Below are 23857 nucleotides of genomic sequence, written 5' to 3'. Positions count from 1 at the left end.
TAATTTTTTAATTTTTTAATTTTATTTTATTTATTTTATTTTATTTATTTTATTTTATTTATTTTATTTTATTTATTTTATTTATTTTATTTTATTTTATTTTATTTATTTTATTTTATTTATTTTATTTTATTTTTTTTATTTATTTTATTTTATTTTTTATTTTATATTTTATTTTATTTTATTTTATTATTTTATTTTATTTTATTTTGGATTTTACTTTATTCATGAGAGATGAGAGAGAGAGAGAGAGAGAGAGAGAGAGAGAGAGGCAGAGACAGGCAGAGGGGAAGCAGGCTCCACGCAGGGAGCCCAAGGTCACGCCCTGAGCTGAAGGCCCGCGCCCAGCCGCTGAGCCACCCAGGCGTCCCTAAGCAGGTGTTTAAAAATTTATTTTTGGATTTATTCTGGGGATAAAGAGCACGCGCTGGAGCGGGGCGAAGGGCGGAGAGAGCCCCGCCAGTCCCGGGGCCCGGCCTCGGAGCCTCCCAGGTGCCCCCAGCCATCGGCATTGTAAAGCCGGACCTTGGCCACGTTGTCGCGTCTCTCGGCGTGTTACTAAGCGAAGCTCACAATCAGCGGCTTAGAGCCCAGGTTGCTTTACTCCGGGGGAGAACACTCCGCCGCCTACGGACAAGTCCCCGCGACACGCCAGGCCCGCACGACTGCGGTGCGACAGCGGCGGTGCCGCGGCCGTAAAGCGGCGCCGCGAGACCACGTGGGCTCCGAGGCGACCCGCGGCGCCCTCGGCAGTTGTCGGCCCTCCAATGGCGGGTCCCGTGCGGGGCGGCGGGGCAAGAGCCCTCGACCTGCTCCGGGCCCTGCCCCGTGTGAGCTTGGCCAACCTAAAACCGAATCCAGGCTCCAGGAAACCGGTAAATGGCTGGAGGCGGTGCGGGGCAGCGCTGGGGACGGGACGACGGAAGCGGCCTTCGCCCCGCGGCCTGCGGGGACGCCCTTCCAGAAGGGGGTTGGGAGCCGTGTTGTCAGTTGCCCTGAAGAGCGGCTCCCCGTAGGGCCCTAATTCTAAGCACAGTCATGTTAACTAGGGCGGAGGACGGAAGAGGCAGAGACGAGAACGTGATTGTTTCTATCAACCTTGTATCGAAGGGCGCCTGGGTGCCGCAGGTGCGCCGCGGCCTGCAGCTCGGGGCGCGACCCCGGGGTCTCGGGGTGAGTCGCGCGTCGGCTTCCGCGCCCGGAGCCCGCTTCTCCCTCTGCCGGCGTGTCCGCCTCTCTCTGGGTCTCCGCTGAATAAGTAAATCCAATCTTAGGGAAAAAAGACACACGCAAAAAAAAAAAAGCCCCCACAAAATATTTAAAATGAAAATTTTATACATTCCCTGGCATCTTTATTTTATACATTCTTTTGTACATCTTTGGTACATGTATTTTATACATTCTTTTATACATCTCTTTTCTATTTTATACATTCTATATATCTTTTTTATACATTCCCTGGCATCTTTTAAAATTAAAATTTATACATTCCCTGGCATCTTTATTTTCATGGGAAAGATTCGAATTGATTGATTATGGTAGATGTCTCTTCTGCGAATCATGAATCCGCTAGGAAAGCTGCTAGTTGATATATTTGGCATTTTATTTAATTTTTAAAGTTTTTTTTTTTTTTAACCGAATAATCGCTCTACCTAATGTGGGCTCTTAATTTACAACCCAGAATCGGAGGCTCCCCCCCCCCCCCCCGCCCCCAACCAGCCAGTCGCGGGGACAAACTCCTTTAAAAAAATCATTTGCTTGCTTTTAGGAAGTTATTTAAGAAAAATACTTTCTTTACTAATTAACGTTTCAATAACGTTGATTATTGTTATTACTTATTATTGTTATTACTTGCATGACAATAATGTATTGACAATTCCAACATAAAGGTTCTGGAATATCGTATAAACCTTGTTTGTTTCTAGACAAATACTATTCTAGAAAAATACTTTCTTTACTAATTAACGTTTCAATGACATTAATTATTGTTATTACTTGTTATTGTTATTGTTATTACTTGCATGACAATAATGTATTGACAATTCCAACATAAAGGTTCTGGAATATCGTATAAACCTTGTTTGTTTCTAGACAAATACTATTCTAGAAAAATACTTTCTTTACTAATTAACGTTTCAATAACGTTAATTATTGTTATTACTTGTTATTGTTATTATTGTTATTACTTGCATGACAATAATGTATTGACAATTCCAAAATAAAGGTTCTGGAATATCGTATAAACCTTGTTTGATTCTAGGATTTTTTTCCATTGCAGTCTATCATAGAATTTTTTTTTTTTTTTAAGATTTTATTTCTTCATTCATGAGAGACAGAGAGACCAAAGACCCCAGGATCAACCCTGAGCAGAAGGCAGAGGCTCAACCACTCGGTCCCCCAGGCATCCTGTATCGTAGAACCTTTATCTCCATCGCATCCTTGGAACTTTGCCTTTAAACACAACTTGGGCTTTGGTTACAAGGATTTGCTACATCTTCAGAGGCAAAGATGCTAACCTAAAAGTAGGGATTAAACAATGCTGGGCACAGAGTAGTGTTAGCTGGTACTGGTTAATTGGATAAATGAATGGCATCACAAAAAAATACACAGTGAAAAGATGAAATACAGTTTTTTAAAAATGTGCCTGCAGATCGTACAAAACTCTTTTCTGTCCTCAGGAAAGACGGCGAAGAGGTCGGAGAAGAGGTAGAAAATGTGGCCGAGGCCATAAAGGAGAGCGGCAGAGAGGAACCCGGCCCAGACTGGGCTTTGAGGGAGGCCAAACCCCATTTTACATTCGAATCCCAAAATACGGGTTTAATGAAGGTCATAGGTAAAGTTGCTTTGCTTTTTCAAGTAAAAATCCCTGATTTTCACTGACAATCACCTATAAAAATAGCTTGATAGAAATCAAAATTCACTTTGTTTTTTTTTTAAGATTTTTATTAAAAAAAAATATTTTTATTTATTTATTAGAGACACACAGGGCGGGTGGCCAGAGACACAGGCAGAGAGAGAAGCAGGCTCCATGTGGGGAGCTGGATGTGGGATTCGATCCTGGGTCTCCAGGATTACGCCCTGGGCCGAAGGCAGGTGCTAAACTGCTAAGCCACAGAGGCTGCCCTGAAATTCACTGTGAAGCAGACTTTTGTTGCCATTTCTCTGAACCATTTTTGTTAATGAAATTTAGGATTGATTATCAGGGGGGAAAAAAACCCAAACTTTCTTTGTATTCAGACCTGCAAATGGAGATAATAATGCCTGTTCTTATGGTTGGTTAGAGGCTGAGCAATAATATATGTAAACATCTGGACAATTATAGTCATTCAGTAAAGGAAAACTATGCTTGTTACTTTGAGTTCCATTAATGCATCATTCAAATGAAGGTTAAATTTTTGACAAATTTGTTTGAATGAGTAAGTAAATGCCTAGAGAGGCAAATTATTTTTAATGAAACGAAGTACTAGTTTTGTTTCATTAGCAAAAAGCAATATTACGTGTTTCTGTTGTACTCAGGAGGGTTGAAAATACAGGACAAAGTTGATTTGAGTTGATTTGGTTGATTTAAGAACTTACAGGAAGATAAGCTTAACTGAGTTTTCCAATTGTTACTTTGTTTTGTAGCCTCAGACGCCAGTATCAGCCTTTGAGTCTCAATAGATTGCAATATCTTATTGATTTGGGTCGAGTGGATCCTACTCAACCTATTGACCTAACTCAACTTGTCAATGGGAGAGGTGTGACCATCCAGCCACTTAAAAGGGATTATGGTGTCCAGCTGGTAGAGGAGGTAAGTGTGGATTAGATTTTTTAGTGCCTTATAGAAGACTACTTCTAATTTCCATATAATCAACACTCTGCCTTTTTAATCTTTATTTCTTTTGAGTTGTCATATAACCATTGCATAGCGGTCATTATGTCATACTCAGTTGTAGTTTGAGGAATTTGGCTTGCTGTATTGAGGGGCCTTTGTACTCTGGTTCTGGGGTGCTCTTCAGTGTATCCATTCAGCTTGCTCCCTCACTCCCTTTGGTTCTTTGCTCAAATGTCATATCTGGAATATCTTTTTTGACATCCTTTTATAAAAGAATATTCGCCCTCCCCCCATAAGAGTCATCCTCTTGTCTGCTTTACCCTGCCCAAAGGTGTTTGTTTTTTTTTTTAAATATATGGACACCTGACCTTTATTACCAAGTAATGAATTTATTTTTTCACTTTTCACTATAATGTAAGTTCTTTGAGGACAAGTACTTTGGTTCATTGCTATGTTTGCAGTATTGGACATATTGGTTCATGATAATTAGTAATGGAGAAAAGGAATGAATCAAATCCAGTTCTAATTGCAGCAAAGAAGTTTTCTATTTATAAGAGTTTCATAAACAATTAAACTTGTTCATTAACACTTTTGTTTAATACCACTATGTAAGTAACTTAGTGTCCACTAGAGGGAAGCATGGGTTTATGGAAGAACCTTTTAAATTCCTTTGAAAAAGTGAACCTCGTAGGTAAAAGTTTTCCAAATAAAATGATTTGAAAAGAGAATACAAAATACACAATTAAGTCTCAATATTCTATTCTATGTATGTAAGGGAATATGCACGTAAATTAATAGGAAAAATTTGTGATTTTGTCAACCAATAAATGGCACATTGCATCAGTTTTCAGGCATGTGTCTATATTAAACTAGGAAAATAATCCTGAAAACTACACCAGGGCAACAGTTGAGTAGGTACAGTTAGTTACATGTCATTTGTAACTGTGTAAATTGGTTGACCTTCTCTGGATTTCAGATTTGCAATAAGTAGTGAATAGTAAGACTGTTTAATCCTTCAGCACAAAATTACCAATTTTGGAATATATGTTTTCGAGGAATAAAAAAATAAAAGAAGCCTAACTGATGTAAAGACATTCCTAAAAATACTAATAATATTGAAGATACTAGAACTAACTCTAATCCCCAACAATAGGGAAATGGTAAGGCAATCTGGAATAGTGATTAAAATTCATGAACAATATGGCAAAACTTTAAGATTTTTTTTTTAAAGACTCTGTTTACTCATGAGAGACACAGATCGAGAGAGAGAGAGAGAGAGAGAGAGAGAGAGAATGAGAGAGGCAGAGACACAGGCAAGGGAGAAGCAGGCTCCACACAAAGAGTCCGGTGGGACCCAATCCCGGGTCTCCAGGATCACATCCTGGGCTGTAGGCGGCGCTAAAGCGCTGTGCCACTGGGGCTGCCCCTATTTTAAGATTTTATTTATTCGTGTGAGAGATAGAGGCAGAGACATAGGCAGAGGGAGACCAGAATCAAGACCTGAGACAAAGGCAGACACTAAACAACTGAGCCACCCAGGTGCCCCAAGACCTTATTTTATTGAGTCAAAGGTGCATTGATTGCAAAAATGCAGATCAGTATCATAAATGGGAAAAAGTATGAGAAAATGTATCATAGAATTGATGGAATATTTTTGAAATATATTAAAACTTCATGATTAATGAAAGGAACTTGATTGGGAGCAAGCTTGTTTCAACCACACCAAAATAGCAAAAAAAAAATTCTATTACCACAAAAAGAATGGTAATACCATCACCTTTCGATTAGAATCTGTTTTGAAATTAAAGTAAAATGTAGTACATCCTAATAAAAGTGACCAAAAACAGAACTTTAGAAAGTTTAGTTCTGTTTTTTTTTTGTTTTTTTTTTTTTTGTTTTTTAGTATTGGCTGTACTAGGGAAAAGTAGACTTCTGTTTTCGTCCTTTTAGAGGCTATACTAAAATCAATAGTAAATGCAAAGTGAATCTGTTGTGTTCTTCTGCCTTTTCTTTTAGAGGGGGCTCATTCCTGCAAGGTCAGATACTATTGTGAAACTTTTATATATATATATTTTTATTTATGTATTCGAGAGAGAAAAAAATGTGTGTGAGTGCTCTGAGCAGGGAGCCTGAAGTGGGGCTTGATCCCAGGACCCAGGATCATGACCTGACCTGAGCCAAAGGCAGATGGTTAACTGACTGAGCCACCCAGGTGCCCCAGATTTCTTTTTTTAACATTTTATTTTTAAGTAATCTCTATACCCAACATGGGGCTTGAACTTAGAGCCCCAAGATCTAGAGTCACAGGCTCACTGACTGAACCAGCCAGGTGCTCCTGTTGTCAGATACTTTGTTCTTCTGCTGGTTCCAGTCCACTTGTCCCCTCGTTAACAATCTCTTGGCCTTTTGCTGACTTAGGAATAAGGAAGATAAGGTTTTTCCCATCTCAATATGGCAGAATGTTGTGTTTAAGAACACAGGTGCTGTGACTAGTCTCCTTGAGTTAGAATCCTAGTTGTGTGAGGGGCGCCTGGGTGGTGCAGGCAGTTAATCCTGCTCACTCTTGGTTTTGGCTTAGTTCCTGGTGTTGAGAGTTGTGGGATCGAGCCCTGTGTGAGGCTTGGCACTCAATGCAGAGTCTGCTTAAGACTCTCTTTCTCCCTCTCTGTAAAAAAAATAAGTCTTAAAAAGAAAAAAGAATCCTAGTTGTGTGATCTTGACAAGTTACTTAATCTCTCTGTGCTTTGATGTCCCCATTTATGAAGTTGGTGCAGCAATAATTTTGTCATAGGGTTGTTAGGAGTTGTTAGTCTACTATTAATGAAGTACTTATATTACTATTTACTAAAAATGTAAAATGAAAATGTAATGATCTCTGCTTACAGAGAATGAGAATTGGTAAAACAAAGTGGTCTAAACATTTGTTTGATAGGACCTCAGTACAGAGATATTTAGAGTTGGAACTACTGTTACATTATAAGCATTTTGGAGGAGAAAATGCAGTGTAAAAAGGAGGCTTGCCATATTACTTTACTCTTAGGCTATCTACAAACAGGCTTTGCTTTGACATATTACAGGGTGCTGACACCTTTAAGGCGAAAGTTAATATTGAAGTACAGTTGGCTTCAGAATTAGCCATTGCTGCAATTGAAAAAAATGGTGGTGTTGTTACTACAGCTTTCTATGATCCAAGAAGTCTAGGTAAGATGTCCTGCAGTCCCTTGCTTCCCCTGTTTGTCTTCCACTGGCTGCCATATGAGGATCTTAAAAGTCCTCATAGCTCTCTGACTTGGGGTTTGGACACCTTACTTTCTGTTTTAGAGTTTCCTGTTAATGGTGTGACTTCTAATATACCTCAAGCGATATATCATAAGGTTTTTTGTTTTTAAATATGGGGCTTACATATGATGTTAACCTATGTGTAGAAATTCACTAGAAATATCACTAGATAACTTTGATTTTCAGGATGCAAATTTTTGAAAATGAAGTGTTTCCATTTACTTAAACCTATTTAATAAAAAGAAAGTTCTTGGAATGAAGTTCTCCTCTTGGTATACTTAAAAATTGATAATTAAAAGAAAATCATGTATTCATATAATGCATAACCATTATATGCTTCTTTTTTTTATTTAAAAATTTTTCAGAAATTCTGTGCAAACCTGTTCCATTCTTTCTGCGTGGACAACCTATTCCAAAACGAATGCTTCCTCCTGAAGCACTGGTACCGTATTATACTGATGCAAAGAATCGTGGTTACCTGGCGGATCCTGCCAAATTTCCTGAAGCAAGACTTGAACTTGCCAAGAAGTATGGCTATATTTTACCTGATATCACTAAAGACGAGCTCTTCAAAATGCTTAGTACTCGAAAGGATCCAAGGCAGATTTTCTTTGGTCTTGCCCCTGGATGGGTGGTGAATATGACAGATAAGAAAATCCTAAAACCTACAGATGAGAATCTCCTCAAGTATTATAGCTCATGAATTCTCTTTCAAGAAAGCAGAGTTGTAAAAGAGTTCTGGAAGAAAAGGGACTGAAACATACATATTTCTCATGGTCTCATCTTGATTTGTGATTTTCTAGGTGTTGATGATAATTTCCCATGTAACGCTATTTCCATTTTTATCTAAGATTGAAATAAAAAATGCAATAAGCAATGGCTGCATAGAATGACTGAATCTGTGCTGTTCTCTCTCTGTTAAAGAAACAAAATCCCTGGTATTCTGCCAGAGGAAGACAACTTTTAGGGTATTTCTTGTTCGTTTTTTTCATAATCTTTTCATCCAGGTCTTGTGTTATCATTGTTGCAAATCAGTGATTGTGCAGGTGGAAAGAGATTGATTGCTAGGCCTGTTCGGTCAAGGTTAAAACAGTCACTAATGGTGGCCCATCTTAATAGCCCCAAGGAAGCTCTGCTATCCAGTGTTATGGTGGAAAGCCTTCAACTCTGGATTATCAAGATGTGGGATATGAATTGAAAGTTTAAGACCAGTGAATAAGTAGTACAATATTTGCTAGCAAAACAAGCAAAAATTCTAAGTGCATTCATATTCTCAACTCATCTGATAGGAATAGATAATGATTAAGCCATTAATCTTTTTCTTGAAGAAGGTAAATTTCTAACTGATATTTTGCTTATTTTGGAGATATTGGAGATCTTTGTTTTTCAGTCATTTTAAATGATTTTTGAAATATTGTTCAGTGATTATATAACCCATAAAAACAACTGGTAGTATGAAAATAAACTCAGTTAATGTAAAAGATTCAGTATCACTAAGCTTATTTAGCTTTGCAAATATGTACTGTATCTAAACCATTCAAAAGCTGTTTTTATTCTGCAATTAAATCTTGAATAATTTCATTATAATTTTGGAAAAATTAATTTTTCCAGGAAAAATAAAATTAATCCTGGCTGTTTATTTTCTTTGAATAAAAAATTTAAAAACCTAAATGATGCAATATTTTAACTTTTCTACCTTCTATATTGCTGATCTGAGATTTTTTTAAAATTTGTTTTTATTGAAGTTCGATTTGCCAACATATAACACCCAGTGCTCATCCCATCAAGTGCCCTTCACAGTGCCCATCATCCAGTTACCCCAACCCCCTGCCCACCTCCTCTTCTGCAGCCCTTTGTTCATTTCCAAGAGTTAGTCTCATGGTTTGTCTCCCTCTCTAATTTTTCCCACTCAGTTCCCCTCCTTTCCCTTATAATCCCTTTCACTATTTCTTGTTGGTACATGTATGAATGAAACCATAGGATGATTGTCCTCCAATTGACTTACTTCACTCAGCATAATACCCTCTAGTTCCATCCATGTTGAAGCAAATGGTGGATATTCATCCTTTCTGAAGGCTGAGTAATATTCCATTGTATACATAGACCACATCTTTATCCATTCATCTGTTGATGGACATCGAGGCTCCTTCCACAGTTTGGCTATTGTGGACATTGCTGCTATAAACAAACATCAGGGTGCAGGTGTCCCGGCGTTTCATTGCATCTGTATCTTAGGGGTAAATCCCCAGCAGTGCAATTGCTGGGTCGTAGGGTAGCTCTATTTTTAACTGAGGAACCTCCACACAATTTTCTCGAGTGGCTGCACTAGTTCATTCCCACCAACTGCAAGAGGGTTCCCCTTTCTCCATATCCTCTCCATTTGTGGTTTCCTGTCTTGTTAATTTTCGCCATTCTCACTGGTGTGAGGGATATCTCATTGTGGTTTTGGTTTGTATTTCCCTGATGGCAAGTGATGGGGAGCATTTTCTTGTGCTTGTTGGCCATGTGTATGTCTTTGGTGAAATTTCTGTTCATGTCTTATGCCCATTTCATGATTGGATTATTTGTTTCTTGGATGTTGTGTTTTTTGTTTGTTTTTTTTTTTTGGATGTTGTGTTTAATAAGCTCTTAAAGATATTGGATACTAGCCTTTTATCTGATATGTTATTTGCAAATATCTTCTCCCATTCTGTAGGTTGTCTTTTAGTTTTGACTGCTTGTTTTGCTGTGCAGAAGCTTTTTATCCTGATTAAGTCCCAATAGTTCATTTTTGTTTTTGTTTCCCTTGCCTTCATGGATGTATCTTGCAAGAAGTTGCTGTGGCCAAGTTCAAAGAGGGTGTTGCTTGTGTTTTCCTCTAGGGTTTTGATGGATTCTCGTCTCACATTTAGATCTTTCAACCATTTTGAGTTTGTGTATGATGTAAGAGAATGGTTTAGTTTTATTCTTCTGCATGTGGCTGTCCAATTTTCCCAGCGCCATTTACCCACTTTTTCTAGTGGATAGTCTTTCCTGCTTTGTCGAATATTAGTTGACCATAGAGTTGAGGGCCCATTTCTGGGTTCTCTCTTCTGTTCCATTGACCTATATGTGTGTTTTTGTGCCAGTACCACACTGTCTTGATGATCACAGCTTTGTAATACTGCTTGAAGTCAGGCATTGTGATGCCCCCAGCATTTTTTTTTCTTCTCAATATTCCTCTGGCTATTCGGGATCTTTTCTGATTCCATACAAATCTTAAGATTATTTTTTCCTACTCTGTGAAGAAAGTCCGTGGTATTTTCATAGGGATTGCACTGAACGTGTAAATTGCCCTGGGTAGCATAGACATTTTCACAATATTTATTCTTCCAATTCATGAGCATGGAGTGTTTTCCATCTCTTTGTGTCTTCCTTAATTTCTTTCAGAAGTGTTCTGTAGTTTTTAGGGTATAGATCCTATACCTCTTTGATTAGGTTTATTCCTAGGTATCTTATGCTTTTGGGTGCAATTGTAAATGGGATTAACTCCTTAATTTCTCTTTCTTCAGTCTCATTGTTAGTGTATAGAAATGCCATTGATTTCTGGGCATTGATTTTTGTATCCTGCCACATACTGAAATGTTGTATGAGTTCTAGAATCTTGGGGTGGAGTCTTTTGGGTTTTCTATGTACAGTATCATGTCATCTGCGAAGAGGGAGAGTTTGACTTCTTCTTTGCCAATTTGAGTGCCTTTTATTTCTTTTTGTTGTCTGATTGCTGAGGCTGGGACTTCTAGTACTATGTTGAACAGCAGTGGTGAGAGTGGACCTCCCTGTCATGTTCCTGATCTTAGGGGAAAGGCTCTTAGTTTTTCCCCATCGAGAATGATATTCTCTGTGGGCTTTTTATATATGGCTTTTAAGATATTGAGGAATGTTCCCTCTATCCCTACACTTTGAAGAATTTTAATCAGAAACAGATGCTGTATTTTGTCAAATACTTTCTCTACATCTATTGAGAGGATCATATGGCTCTTGTTTTTTCTCTTCTTGATGTGATCTATCACGATTGTTTTACAAGTGTTGAACCACCCTTGCATCCCAGGGATAAATCCCACTTATTCATCATTTATTCATGGTGAAAATCTTAATGTACTGTTGGATCTGATTGGCTAGTATCTTGTTGGGAGTTTTTGCATCCGTGTTCATCAGGGATATTGGTCTATAATTCTTCTTTTTGGTGGGGTCTTTGGCTTTGGGATCAAGGTAATGCTGGCCTCATAAAACAAATTTGGAAGTATTGCTTCCCTTTCTATCCTGTGGAACAGCTTTAGTAGAATAGGTATTATTTCTTCTTTAAATGTTTGATAGAATTCCCCTGGGAAGCCATCTGGCCCTGGACTTTTGTGTCTTGGAGGTTTTTAATGACTGCTTCAATTTCCTCCCTGGTTATTGGCCTGTTCAGGTTTTCTATTTCTTCCTGTTCCAGTTTTGATAATTTATGGTTTTCCAGAAATGCATCCATTTCTTCTAGATTGCCTAATTTGTTGGCATATAGCTGCTCATGATACTTTTTAAAAATCATTTGTATTTCCCTGGTATTGGATGTGATCTCTCTTCTTTCATTCATGATTTTATTTTATTTTTTTAAAGATTTATTTGTATTTATGATAGACATAGAGAGAGAGAGAGAGGCAGAGTGAGAAGCAGGCTCCATGCCAGGAGCCCAACACGGGACTCGATCCCGGGACTCCAGGATTGCGCCCTGGGCCAAAGGCAGGCGCAAAACTACTGAGCCACCCAGGGACCCCCTTATTTTAGTTTTTTAAAGATTTTATTTATTTATTCATAGGGACACACAGACACATAGAGATGCAGAGACACAGGCAGAGGGAGAAGCAGGCTCCACATGGAGCCCAATATGGGACTTGATCCTGGGTCCCCTGGATCACACCCCGGACTGCAGCGGTGCTAAACTGTGCCACCAGGGCTGCCCTCATTCATGATTTTATTAATTTCAGTCTTTTTTCTTTTTAATAAGGCTGGCTAATGGTTTATCTGTCTTATTAATACTTTCAAAGAACCAGCTCCTGGTTTTGTTAATCTGTTCTACAGTTCTTCTGGTCTCTATTTCTTTTTTTTTTTAATTTTTTTTTTATTTTTATTTATGATAGAGTGGCAGAGACACAGGCAGGGGGGAAGCAGGCTCCATGCACCGGGAACCCGACGTGGGACTCGATCCCGGGTCTCCAGGATCGTGCCCTGGGCCAAAGGCAGGCGCCAAACCGCTGCGCCACCCAGGGATCCCCTCTGGTCTCTATTTCATTGAGTTCTGCTCAAATCTTTATTCTCTCTCTTCTGCTTGGTGTAGGTTTTACTTGCTGTTCTTTCTCCAATTCCTTTAGGTGTGAGGTTAGCTTGTGTATTTGAGTTTTTTTACAATTTTTTGAGAGAGGCTTGTATTGTGATGTATTTCCCTCTTAGGACTGCTTTTACTGTATCCCTAAGATTTTGGATGGTTTTATCTTCATTTTCATTAGTTTTCATGCTTTTTTTTTTTTAGGTTTTATTTATTCATGAGAGTCACCGAAAGAGAGGCAGAGACAGAGGCAGAGGGAAAAGCAGGCTCCTTACTGGGAGCCTGATGCAGAAGTAGATCCCTGGACCTGGGGATCATGTCCTGAGCTGAAAGCAGACGCTCAACCACTAAGCCACCCAGGTGTCCCTCAATGAATCTTCTTAATTTTTGTCTGACTTCCTGGTTGATGCATTCATCTTTTAGTAGGATGTTCTTTAACCTCCATGTGTTTGAGTTTCTTTCAAATTTTGTCTTGTGATTGAGTTCTAGTTTCAAGGCATTGTGGTCTGAAAATATTCAAGGGACAATCCCAATCTTTTGGTATCAGTTGAGACCTGATTTGACCCAGTATGTGGTCTCTTCTGGAGATAGTTCCATGTGCACTTGAGAAGAATTTATTCAGTTGTGTTTGGATGGAAAGTTCTGTATATATCTGTGAAATCTATTTGGTCCAATGTATCATTTAAGGCCCTTGTTTCTTTGGTGATGTTGTACTTAGAATATCTGTCATTTGCAGAAAGTGCCATGTTGAAGTCTCCGACTATTAGTGTTATTATTATCTGTGTATCTCTTTACTTTGGTTATTAATTGATTGATATACTTGGCATCTCCCACATTAGGAGCATAAACATTCATGATTGTTAGGTCTTCTTGTTGGATAGACCCTTTAAGTAGGATATAGTGTCCCTCTTCATCTCTTACTACAGTCTTTGGTATAAACTTTATCTGATATGAGGATTTCTACCCCAGTGATCTGAGATTCAATTTATAAAGTAATTCATGCACCAAGACTGTATATATGTATTTAAATTTTTATCCAGAATTACATAATTTGGCTTGTTATTAAACCACTTCTTAATAAACCAGAACTTAGAAGAATCACTATTAGGACCATCTTCTATGATAATCACCTATGAATTTCAAGGGACAGGCAAAACATTTTTTTTTTTTTTTATGATAGTCACAGAGAGAGAGAGAGAGAGGCAGAGACATAGGCAGAGGGAGAAGCAGGCTCCATGCACCGGGAGCCCGAGGTGGGATTTGATCCAGGGTCTCCAGGATCGCGTCCTGGTCCAAAGGCAGGCGCTAAACCGCTGCGCCACCCAGGGATCCTGCAAAACATTTTCTAAATGTGTTTTATTCTTCCGAGACTCCAAATAACAGAGCTGAGTTTTCAGGATTAGTTTTAGCTCCATTGTTAGGAACTGCAAATCACAGTGGCTTGAATGATACAAAAGTGTGGTTTGTTTTTGTTTTTTACAGTTCTGAGACCTGTTGAAGACTGATTGCTGGCTCTGCTCCACAGTCTCAGAGCTCATGGCTTCTCCCTGGTTAACATCCCATCCCTAGAGTGAGGTGTGTGTCTTCATGATCCAAATAGGGATCAATAGGAGCCAGAATTTCCTAAGATACCTGGCAGCTGTCACACAAAACTTTTAACAAAGAGCTGTCTTATATTTGCCATGTTAGGAATCTAAACAGTTGTATTTGAATATAATGTGTGGAGGAAGAGAGGTTGCAAGGAAAAATGTCAAGGCACAAGGGAAATGTTTTAAATATTTTAGTTATTTGAAAGAGTACATGTGCACAAGCAGGAGAGAGGCAAAGGGAGAGGGAGAAGCAGACTCCCTGCTGAGCATGGAGCTAGACTTGGGGCTCAGCTCCAGGATCCTGGGATTATGACCTGAGCCAAAGACATGCTTAACCAACTGAGCCACCCAGGTACCCCCAAAGATAATGTCTTTATTGATGATTACAGTGAGTAACTAAAGGTTGAGTAGAATTTTTTTTTTAAATCACTGCTAGGAAATCCCCCCAAAACTTTCATTAAAGAAATACTTCATATATTTTTTAAAAGATTTTATTTATTCATTCATGAGAAACACAAAGAGGCAGAGACATAGGCAGAGGGAGAAGCAGGCTCCCTGTGGGGAGACTGATGCAGGACTTGATCCCAGGACCCCAGGACCACGACCTGAGCCAAAGGCAGATACTCAACCACTGAGCCACCCAGGTGTCCCTTCATATTTATTTTGAAATGATAATTACAAAGTGTAAGAAGTCGAAGTCCATATCCTCTTACTGTTGTGAGTCCCTGACCCATTTCCTAGAGGTAACTAGACCACTGTTGCTTTAGTCTTTTTTTTTTTTTTAAGATTTTATTTATTTATTCATGAGAGATACACAGAGAGGGGCAGAGACACAGGTAGAGGGAGAAGCAGGCTCCTTGCAGGGAGCCCGATGTGGAACTCGATCCCGAGACCAGGATCACACCCTGAGCCAATGGCAGACACTCAACTGCTGAGCCACCCAGGCGTCCCTTACTATTTTTTTAATCAAAAAGGGATAGACTGTTGGGATTTGACCTTGCTTTTATTATATCTAATGTACTTCAAAAACACTTTTTCTGAGTATTTCCTATTAGGGTATTTAAATTTGTGCTTTTATTCTTAAGCCATTTGAAATAGGATCCATTAGAGGAGTCACTTCACCTTTCTTAACTCTGTCAAATGTAGTGACAATTTTTATATAATCCAAGAGATGTGTAAAGTGACTTCTAATGTCTCTGTCAGCTCTAATGCCCTGATAATAAAGATGTTGCCTTGGGCTGAGGAAAGCTTTGACCTCAACCTATTTGCATAGAAATGGACTTCCTTGGTGCCTGGGTGGCTCAGTCATTTGGGTGTCTGATTGGTGTCTGACTTGATTTCAGCTCTGGTTGTGACCAGAGATCTGGCCCCACATGGGGCTCTACGGTGGGCTCCATGCTCAGCGGGGAATCTGTTTCTCCCTCTCCTTTAGCCCCTTCCCCCACCTCTCTCAAATAAATTAATTTTTTTAAAAAAAAGAACTTCCTTAAATTTAAACACATCCTGTTCTGTAACTGGGCATGAGGTATGGAAACAAAGCCACGGGGGTCCCTGGGTGGCTTAGCAGTTTAGCATCTGTCTTCGGCCCAGGGCATGATCCTGGAGTCCCTGGATCAAGTCCCACATCAGGCTCCCTGCATGGAGCCTGCTTCTCCTTCTGCCTGTGTCTCTGCCTCTCTCTGTGTTTGTGTCTCTCATGAATAAATAAATACAATCTTAAAAAAAACAAAAACAAAAACAAAGACATACCATTTTTTGTGTACCAGAGTGTGGGGACATTGCTCTAGGTAAATCAGCACCTTGACTTAATTGTGCTGCTGGAGGTTTTTCTTTTGTGATTCAGTTCACTATTGCCCTTTTGGAGGGGCTGGTATTTCCTCAACAGGAAAAGTTCCTACTTGGAAATGAGGGAGAAGTTAGTCATGTAAAGATGAATTCCCTGGGCAAAAGCCCTCCAGTCTCAGAATGTGCTTTTGAGGGACCTTGGGTTCTCTTCCCCTCCCCCTTCATGCATGATGACTAAGTCACCCTGAGTTAAAGATGGAAAAGGAGACAGGCAAACACAAGACTTGCTTAATTGTGGCTATCTTAGGTGGCCTACAGGTGAAGGGAAATTGGGATAGAGCGATAGAGGGAAGAATGAAAACAGGAAACAGATGTCTGGTGATGTAATGCTTGAATAGTACTTATTCAGTGAGCCTGGGCTTAGTCACAAACAGCTGTATCCTGATCTTAATATTATAATTGTGCAGATAATTCTCTGCTCAAACAGGCACATTTCACAAAAAAAAAAAAAAAAAAAGACCTGAGCCAAAGACATGCTTAACCAACTGAGGCAGTTCTTAAATTGCTGTATAGCAGGGAGACACAAGTTTATTTTAATTATGTAACAACAATGGACTCCCAGGTCTTGCTCTGCTGATCATTTACAAGGATTATGAGGGAGCGAACACAGTGGCAGATGGTAGTAGCTTTATCTTGTTAAGGTCACATCACTTGGAAATCTTGAAGCCTTCTATCTGGATTGAAGTCCTTGCCTGGTGTGTGGCTTCAGCCTGTTCTCAGTATACATGATGGCTTATTTGCATGCAAAAGTATGGAAAAATTTGAGCTGATATGCATTTAAAAAATTTTTTAATGCCCAAGAAATAATTACTATGGCTTTCCTGCTTATTGAGTTCCTCGGTTTATTTTTTAAATGTCACTCTTTATTTATTGGAAAATTGAGTGGCTCTGGAATAGTAGAAAAATAGAAAAAGTAGTAGAAAACACCCAACTTAGTGTCAGAGAATAAAGTGTGCTAATGTTAGTACAAATCCCAGAATGGCTGTGTGTCTAGTTGCTCTGCCGGAGAGGCAGAGTATGGTCGAAGTAGCTTACCTTTCCCTGTTTAACCCGGGCTCCTGCAACAGGCTGACGTGAGGGTTAAGCTGTCTGCTGAGAGAAGTGGGGATCATCATACCCACCTCATTCTGTGCTTGGAGACTCAACAAGGTTATCTGTGGAGAGGTACCAAGCACAGAGAGCCAGTTTGCTCAGCCACCGGGAGTGGTTTACTGAGGCACAGATCCCAGTAATATTCACGTGGCCATGATTTAACCTCTCTGTGCCTCAGCTTCCCCTGAAAATGGGGGGTAATGATAGATCCTAACATGTGGTTATGATGAGGATTGAAAGAAGTCACTGCTTGTAAAGCACTTAACACAACGGCTGGCACACGAGTGCCTGTGTCAGTGAGTCCCTTTGGTGTGGTAGCCATTCTATAAATGTCACTTCCTTTTCTCCGTAAGATTTTCATATATGGTCAGTATCTTCTTAGTGAAAGTCTTGCTAAGCTTTCTTATTTGTATCAGGACCTGCTGAAAAAGAACATTTTGAAGAGGCAGAATGTCTGGAATTAGACCCAGAACCAGGGGGATTACAGTGAATTTCAGTGACTTTGCCACTGATTTGCTCAAATTTATATTAATTTGTCATTAATATAAAAGGCATCTACCTACTTGGAAAAGGCACTGAAATTGAGAGGGAAAATTTTAAATTAACTACATTATCTGATTCTGTAAATTATGCATATCAAAAAAAAAAATCTGGAAACTATAAAAGGGGAAGGAAAAAAGAAAGTGTTAGGGCAGCCGGAGTGGCTTAGCAGTTTAGCACCACCTTCTGCCCAGGGTGTGATCCTGGAGTCCTGGGATCGAGTCCCACATCAGGCTTTCTGCATGGAGCCTGCTTCTCCCTCTGCCTCTGTCTCTGCCCCTCTCTCTGTGGTGTCTCTCATGAATAAAAATTTTTTTTAAAAACCTTTAAAAAAATGTTAATCACTTAAAAACTTGGTTATAGGGACACCTGCCTTGCTCAGGGCTTAAGCCCTAAGTGTGCCTGCCTTCATTCCAGGGCCTGGTCTTGGGGTCCCGGGATCAAGTTCCCTGCATGGAGCCTGCTTCTCCCTCTGTCTATGTATGTCTCTGCCTCTCTCTGTGTGTCTTTCATGAACAAATAAATAAAATGTTAAAAAAAAAGAACTTGGTTTTATAAGTTTTTTTTTTTAAGATTTTATTTATTTATTCATGAGAGATACAGAGAGAGAGAGAGAGAGAGAGAGAGGCAGAGATACAGGCAGAGGGAGAAGCAGGCTCCATGCAGGGAGCCTGACGTGGGACTCGATCCCAGGTCTCCAGGATCAGGCCCTGGGCTGAAGGCAGGGGCTAAACCGCTGAACCACATGGGCTGCCCAGTTTCTTTCTTTATTTTATTTTATTTTATTTTTTTTAAGATTTATTTATTTATGATAGAGAGAGAGAGAGAGGGAGGCAGAGACACAGGAGGAGGGAGAAGCAGGCTCCATGCCCGACGTGGGACTCGATCCCAGGACTCCAGGATCACGCCGTGGGCCAAAGGCAGGTGCTAAACCACTGAGCCACCCAGGGATCCCCAGTTTCTTTCTTTATAAAAAAAAGATGTTCTGGTCTTTTTCTGTTTTTCTGTATGTAAATGTATTTTTTCATTTTTTATTTTTCATCTTCACCAATTAAGATTATAGATTAGATTTATAATAGATTTATAATAAAATCTTATAGATTTATAAACACCAAAGTACATTAAATTTCCTATATATGGGTATATATGTTTTAAGTATTGTGTAGAAGATTTAAATGGAAGCATCAGGGCTCAAATTCGCTAAAATGAGCAGAAAACCTTTATATTCTCTTTTAAAAGATTTTAATTTTACTTTCAATAATGTAAGTATTTCAAAAACACAACTCATAAAACTTAGACTAGTAGTATTAAAATTTGTAAGTTATAAGAAACCAAAAGGTAAAACCTAGTATTTCCTAATTTCTTCTAACTATACAAAAATTATTCTGATACTTCACGGTGAACTTAGATGGAGAACCAGAAATTCTCACAAGTGCTCTGTGAGGTAAATGCATTTTCCATTTTATATGTGGGGAAACAGAAATACATTTTCTGTTGGTGATTGGTGTGGAGTAGAGTGTGTGTGGAAGTCTGATGTGTGCCCTTCAATGAGGTAATTCAGTTTGTAGAAAATGTCACTTGCTAAGCCTATGCTTGGTAAGTCTATGTTTTGGTTGAACCTGGACCTTGTTCACTGCTCTTAAATCAAGCATAAAAAGGGCAGCCCTGGTGGCTCAGCGGTTTAGCGCCGCCTGCAGCTCGGGGTATGATTCTGGGGACCCAGGATTGAGTCCCACGGGGGGGCTTCCTGCATGGAGCCTGCTTCTCCCTCTGCCTGTGTCTCTACCTTTCTCCCTCTGTGTGTGTGTGCATCTCTATGAATAAATAAATAAAATCTTTTAAAAAATCAAGCATAAAAGTAGCCATGGTCTTGCTAATTCTTGAAAAAAAAATTAAAATCTTTTAAAAGAGAATATAAAGGTTTTCTGCTCATTTTAGTGAATTTGAGCCCTGATGCTTCCATTTAACCTTCTACACAATACTTAAAACTTTAAGTCCAGATTAAATCTGGACTTAAAGTAAAATCCCTTTGCAAGAAAGGAATTCTTATTTCCTAGGTGAAGAGGTTAGTAGGAGCTGTTGATGGGTCATGTCGTTATCTTCAGATCTCTCATTTTATAACTGCACAGCTTTGTACCTTTGGTCTGCCCCTCTCCTCTTTCCTGCAACCTCAACCTCCATGTTTGTCCATCCAATGGCAAACCATTTCCGCTGCAGCCCCATTCCATGGTAAAGATGATTCCATCCCCCTCTTCAAAGAGACTCCGTTTCCTTGGCCTGGCTAAAGCCTGTGCCTTTCCAGTAAACATTGATATTTCCCTTTTTTAGAAGGTCAGGTTGGTGGAGGTGTGATTTACATTTAGTAAAGTTGTACAGCTGAATTGTACCAACTCTATACACTCCTATGACCACCACCACCACCGCTGTAAAGACAATTTCTGTCACCTCTACCAATGTTTCTTGTTTAGTAGTCAGTCTCTTTGTCCAGACCCTAGCAATGAGCAACCAGTGACTTGATTTCTGGTCCTGTAGTTTTGCCTTTTCTGGAATTTCTTATGGATGGAATCATAGAGTTTATAGCATTTTGAGTCTAGCTTTCTTCACCAAGCACCATGCACTTGGAAGATTTATTCATGTTGTTGCTCCTATAGGTAGTTCTTTCCTTTCTATTGCTGAATAGGGTTACATTTTATGGATGTACTACAGTTTGCTTACCTTTTTACATTCAGATTGTTTCCAGTGTTTAGTGGTTATTAGTAAAGCCACTATGATTATAGATAATTTCAGGTTTGTCCATTTCGATGTGTGTATATGTAATTCATTCTTTCTTATTGTGGAGTATGTGTTCCATTAGGAAGTTTGTTTATTCATCCACTTGTTGATAGGCATTAGTGTTGTTTATAGTTTTTGTCTATTAGAAGGAAACCTATGGGATCCCTGGGTGGCGCAGCGGTTTGGCGCCTGCCTTTGGCCCAGGGCGCGATCCTGGAGACCCGGGATCGAATCCCACGTCAGGCTCCCGGTGCATGGAGCCTGCTTCTCCCTCTGCCTGTGTCTCTGCCTCTCTCTCTCTCCCTGTGACTATCATAAATAAATAAATAAAAAAATTAAAAAAAAATAGAAGGAAACCTACTATGAACATTTGTGTATGAGTCTATTTTTTAAAAATATTTCATTTATTTATTTGAGAAAGAGAGCATAAGGTGAGGGGCAGAGGGAGAAGCAGACTCCTAACTGAGCAGGGAGCTGACTCCGGGCTCCATCCTGGGACTCCAGGATCATGACCTGAGCCATAGGGAGAGGTTTAACCAATTGAGTAACCCAGGTGCCCCTGTGTATAAGTCTTTGTATAGCTATATGCTTTCTCCTCTTGTGGATAAATGCCTAGATCACGTAGCAAACTATTTTCTAAAGTGGTTGTGCCATTTTATATTCCCACCAACAATGTAAGAGGATTCTAGAAGCTTCTCATTCTTACCGGCACCTGGTGGACCACCTTTTTTAATTTCAGCTATTGTAATAGGCATGCAGTGGTATCTCACTGTGGTTTTGAATTGTAGTTCTCTAATGACTAATGATTCTAACATCTTTCATATCCTTATTTACCATTCAAATATCTTGGATGAAGTATCTTCCTATTTTAGTCCATTGTTACATTGGGTTGTTTTCTTATTATTGCACTTTTTGAGTGTTTTATATATATATACTGCATACTAGATCTTTATCAGGTAAATATTTTCAAATCTTTTCTGAGACTTGTCTTCATTTTCTTGACAGTGCTTTTTGAAGAGGAGTTTTTAATTTTGATACAGTCCAGTTTATCAATTTTTTTGTTTAATGGATCATGCTTTTGGTGTTGTATCTAAGGTATCTTTGCCCAGCCCAAGATCATGAAGATTTTTTTCCAATTTTTTCGTCCAAAAGTTTCCTTAATTCTAGATTTTATTTTTTAGTTTTATGATGCTTGTCAAGTTAATTTTGGTTTAGGGTGTCAGGTGTCAAAGGGTGTTAGGGTGTCAAAATTATTAAGAAAATTTTTTTTGACACATGGATTTCCTATTGTTCCAGCATCATTTGTTGAAAAGACAATCCCTTTGCACCTTTGGCAAAAATCAATTGATCAAATGTGTTTGAATCTATTTCTGGACTCTTCTGTTTCATTGATCTGTGTCTATCCTTTTATCAATATATATGGTCTTGATGACTAGAGCTCTTTTACAGTAAGTCTTTAAATCAGGTAGTAGGAGTTCTAACTTTTATCTTTCTGAAATTGTTTTGGGTATTCTAATTCCTTTTGTTTTCTTTATACATTTTAGGTTCAGCTTGTCGGTTTCTATTTAAAAAATCTACTGGGATTTTGATTTGGTTTGTGTTGAATTCTATACACAAATTTGAGGAGATTTGACATCTTCACACTATTGAGGCTTCCAGCTATATATGTAGTATACTGCTCCTTTTATATTTAGATCTTTTTTTTTTAAGATTTTATTTATTTATTCACAAGAGACACATACAGAGAGAGAGGCAGAGACACAGGCAGAGGGAGAAGCAGGCTTCATGCAGGGAGCCTGATGTGGGACTTGATCCCGGGACTCCAGGATCACGCCCTGGGCTAAAAGCAGGCTCTAAACTACTGAAGCACCCAGGGATCCCCAGAGCCATCCAGGGATCCCCTATATTTAGATCTTGATTTCTTTCATCAGTGTTTTGTATTTTTCAGTGTAGAGATCTTGGACCTGTTTTGTTAGATTTATATCGAAGTATATGATTTTTTGGTGTTAATATAAAGGCATAGCATTTCAAATTTCAATTTCTGTTTGTTTTAAGAATATATTAATAAAGTTGATTCTGTAATATGTTGACCTCTTATCCTGCAACCAGACTAAGATCAATTATTCATTTTAGTAGCTTTTTGGTAGTGTCTATGTGTGTGTGTGTGTTTTCTTTATAGACAGTCATGTCATCTGCAGATAGTGACATCTTTATTTCGTCTTTTCTGGTTTCTATGCTCCCCCTTTTGTATTATTGTACTTGCTAGGGCAACTGGTATGATGATGAATGGAAGTGATGAGAACACACATCCTTGCCTTATTCCAGATCTTAGAAAACATTTAGTTTTTCACTATTAAAGATGATATAAGCTATAAATTACTTGTGCATAATCTTTGTGAATTTGAAGAAGCTTTTTAAAAAATTCCTTTTTAATCTTTAGTTTGCTGAGAATTTTTGTCACAAATGTTAGTTGAATTTTGTCAATTGCTTTTTCTACATGTATTGAGATGATTGTTATGTTTTTTTCTTTAGTTTCTTGATATGATGAAGTACATTGATTTTCTAATGTTGAACTAATCTTTCAATCCCAAGATTTGCTAACTTTTTTTTATTTTTAAAAAAGATTTTATTTTTTTATGAATGTTTTTCATGAATGAAAGACATAGAGAGAGAGGCAGAGACAAAGAGGGAGAAGCAGGCTCCATGCAGGAAGCCCGATGTGGGACTCGATCCTGGGATCCCAGGATCATGCCCTAAACCAAAGGCTGATGCCCAGCCTCTGAGCCACCCAGGCATCCCTCTTGTACTTTTTTTTTTCTTTCTGGTTTTGGTATTAGGATAATGTTGTCTCATAAAATGAATTGGGAAGAATTCTCTCATCTTTTATTGTCTGGAAAACTATAGAATTGATATTATTAAATATCTTATACAATTTTCCAGTGAAACGGAGTCTGTAAGGTTTTTTTTTTAAGGATTTTTTTTTTAAAATTTATTTGACATAGAGAGAGCACAAGTAGGGGGAGCAGCAAAGGGAGAGAGAGAAGCAGACTCTCTGCTGAGCAAGGAGCTTGAGATGGGACTCAATCCCAGGACCCTGGGATCATGACCTGAGTTGAAGGCAAATACTTAACCAACTGAGCCACCTAGTCACACCCTGTGATAAGATTTTTAACTACAAATTCAATTTCTTTAATGGATACAGGACTCTTCAGGTTATTTATTTTTTCTTAAATAAGCTTTGATAATTTTTACCTTTTAAGGATTTAGTCATTCATCTACCTTGTCAAATTTATGAGCATAAAGTTATTAATATACCTTTAATATTCTTTTTAGTTCTGTAGGATCTAGTTCCTGACTGTAATTTCCATCTTCCCCTACTTTTTCTTTTTTTTAAGATTTTATTTATTTGAGAGAGAGAGTGCACAAGTGGGTGGAGGGGCAGAGGGAGAGGAAGAAGTAGGGTCCCCGCTGAGCAGGGAGCCTGACTCAGGATCCATCCCAAGATCTTGAGATCATGACCTGAGCTGAAGCCAGATGCTTAACTGACTGAGCCACCCAGGTGCCCCTACCATACTTTTATTGATCAGACTAATAGTTCATCAGTTT

At 38.9% G+C, this 23857-nt stretch overlaps 1 protein-coding gene across 2 annotated transcripts; it reads left to right on the top strand.

Annotated features, from left to right (window-relative positions):
- Positions 1 to 409: 409 nt before the first annotated feature.
- MRPL15 (mitochondrial ribosomal protein L15) lies at positions 410 to 8764 on the top strand. 2 transcript variants are annotated; one of them, XM_026011497.2, is made up of 5 exons: positions 410 to 875; positions 2679 to 2833; positions 3625 to 3790; positions 6892 to 7015; positions 7459 to 8764. In XM_026011497.2, exons 1-5 carry the CDS (start codon positions 768 to 770, stop codon positions 7794 to 7796), a joined length of 891 nt encoding a protein of 296 aa, XP_025867282.2. In that variant the 5' UTR covers positions 410 to 767; the 3' UTR covers positions 7797 to 8764. The 2 variants fall into 2 exon arrangements, with proteins under 2 accessions (XP_025867282.2, XP_025867274.2); XM_026011489.2 differs by having other exon boundaries at positions 738 to 1173.
- The last annotated feature ends 15093 nt before the right edge of the window (positions 8765 to 23857 follow it).

This window comes from Vulpes vulpes, chromosome 13, assembly GCF_048418805.1.
Source record: "Vulpes vulpes isolate BD-2025 chromosome 13, VulVul3, whole genome shotgun sequence".
In the NCBI taxonomy this organism is placed as follows: domain Eukaryota; kingdom Metazoa; phylum Chordata; class Mammalia; order Carnivora; family Canidae; genus Vulpes; species Vulpes vulpes.
The sequence above is the reverse complement of the archived record's forward strand: the minus strand, read 5'-3'. Positions and strand labels throughout refer to the sequence as shown.

What these genes read in the sequence shown, in the direction of transcription:
- MRPL15 (XM_026011489.2), top strand. Translation starts at nt 1,039, where the DNA reads ATGTTAACTAGGGCGGAGGACGGAAGAGGCAGAGACGAGAACGTGATT. An exon ending in GTGTCCAGCTGGTAGAGGAG is followed by an intron (nt 3,791 to 6,891) that starts GTAAGTGTGGAT and finishes GACATATTACAG; the next exon opens with GGTGCTGACACCTTTAAGGC. An exon ending in CTATGATCCAAGAAGTCTAG is followed by an intron (nt 7,016 to 7,458) that starts GTAAGATGTCCT and finishes AAAATTTTTCAG; the next exon opens with AAATTCTGTGCAAACCTGTT.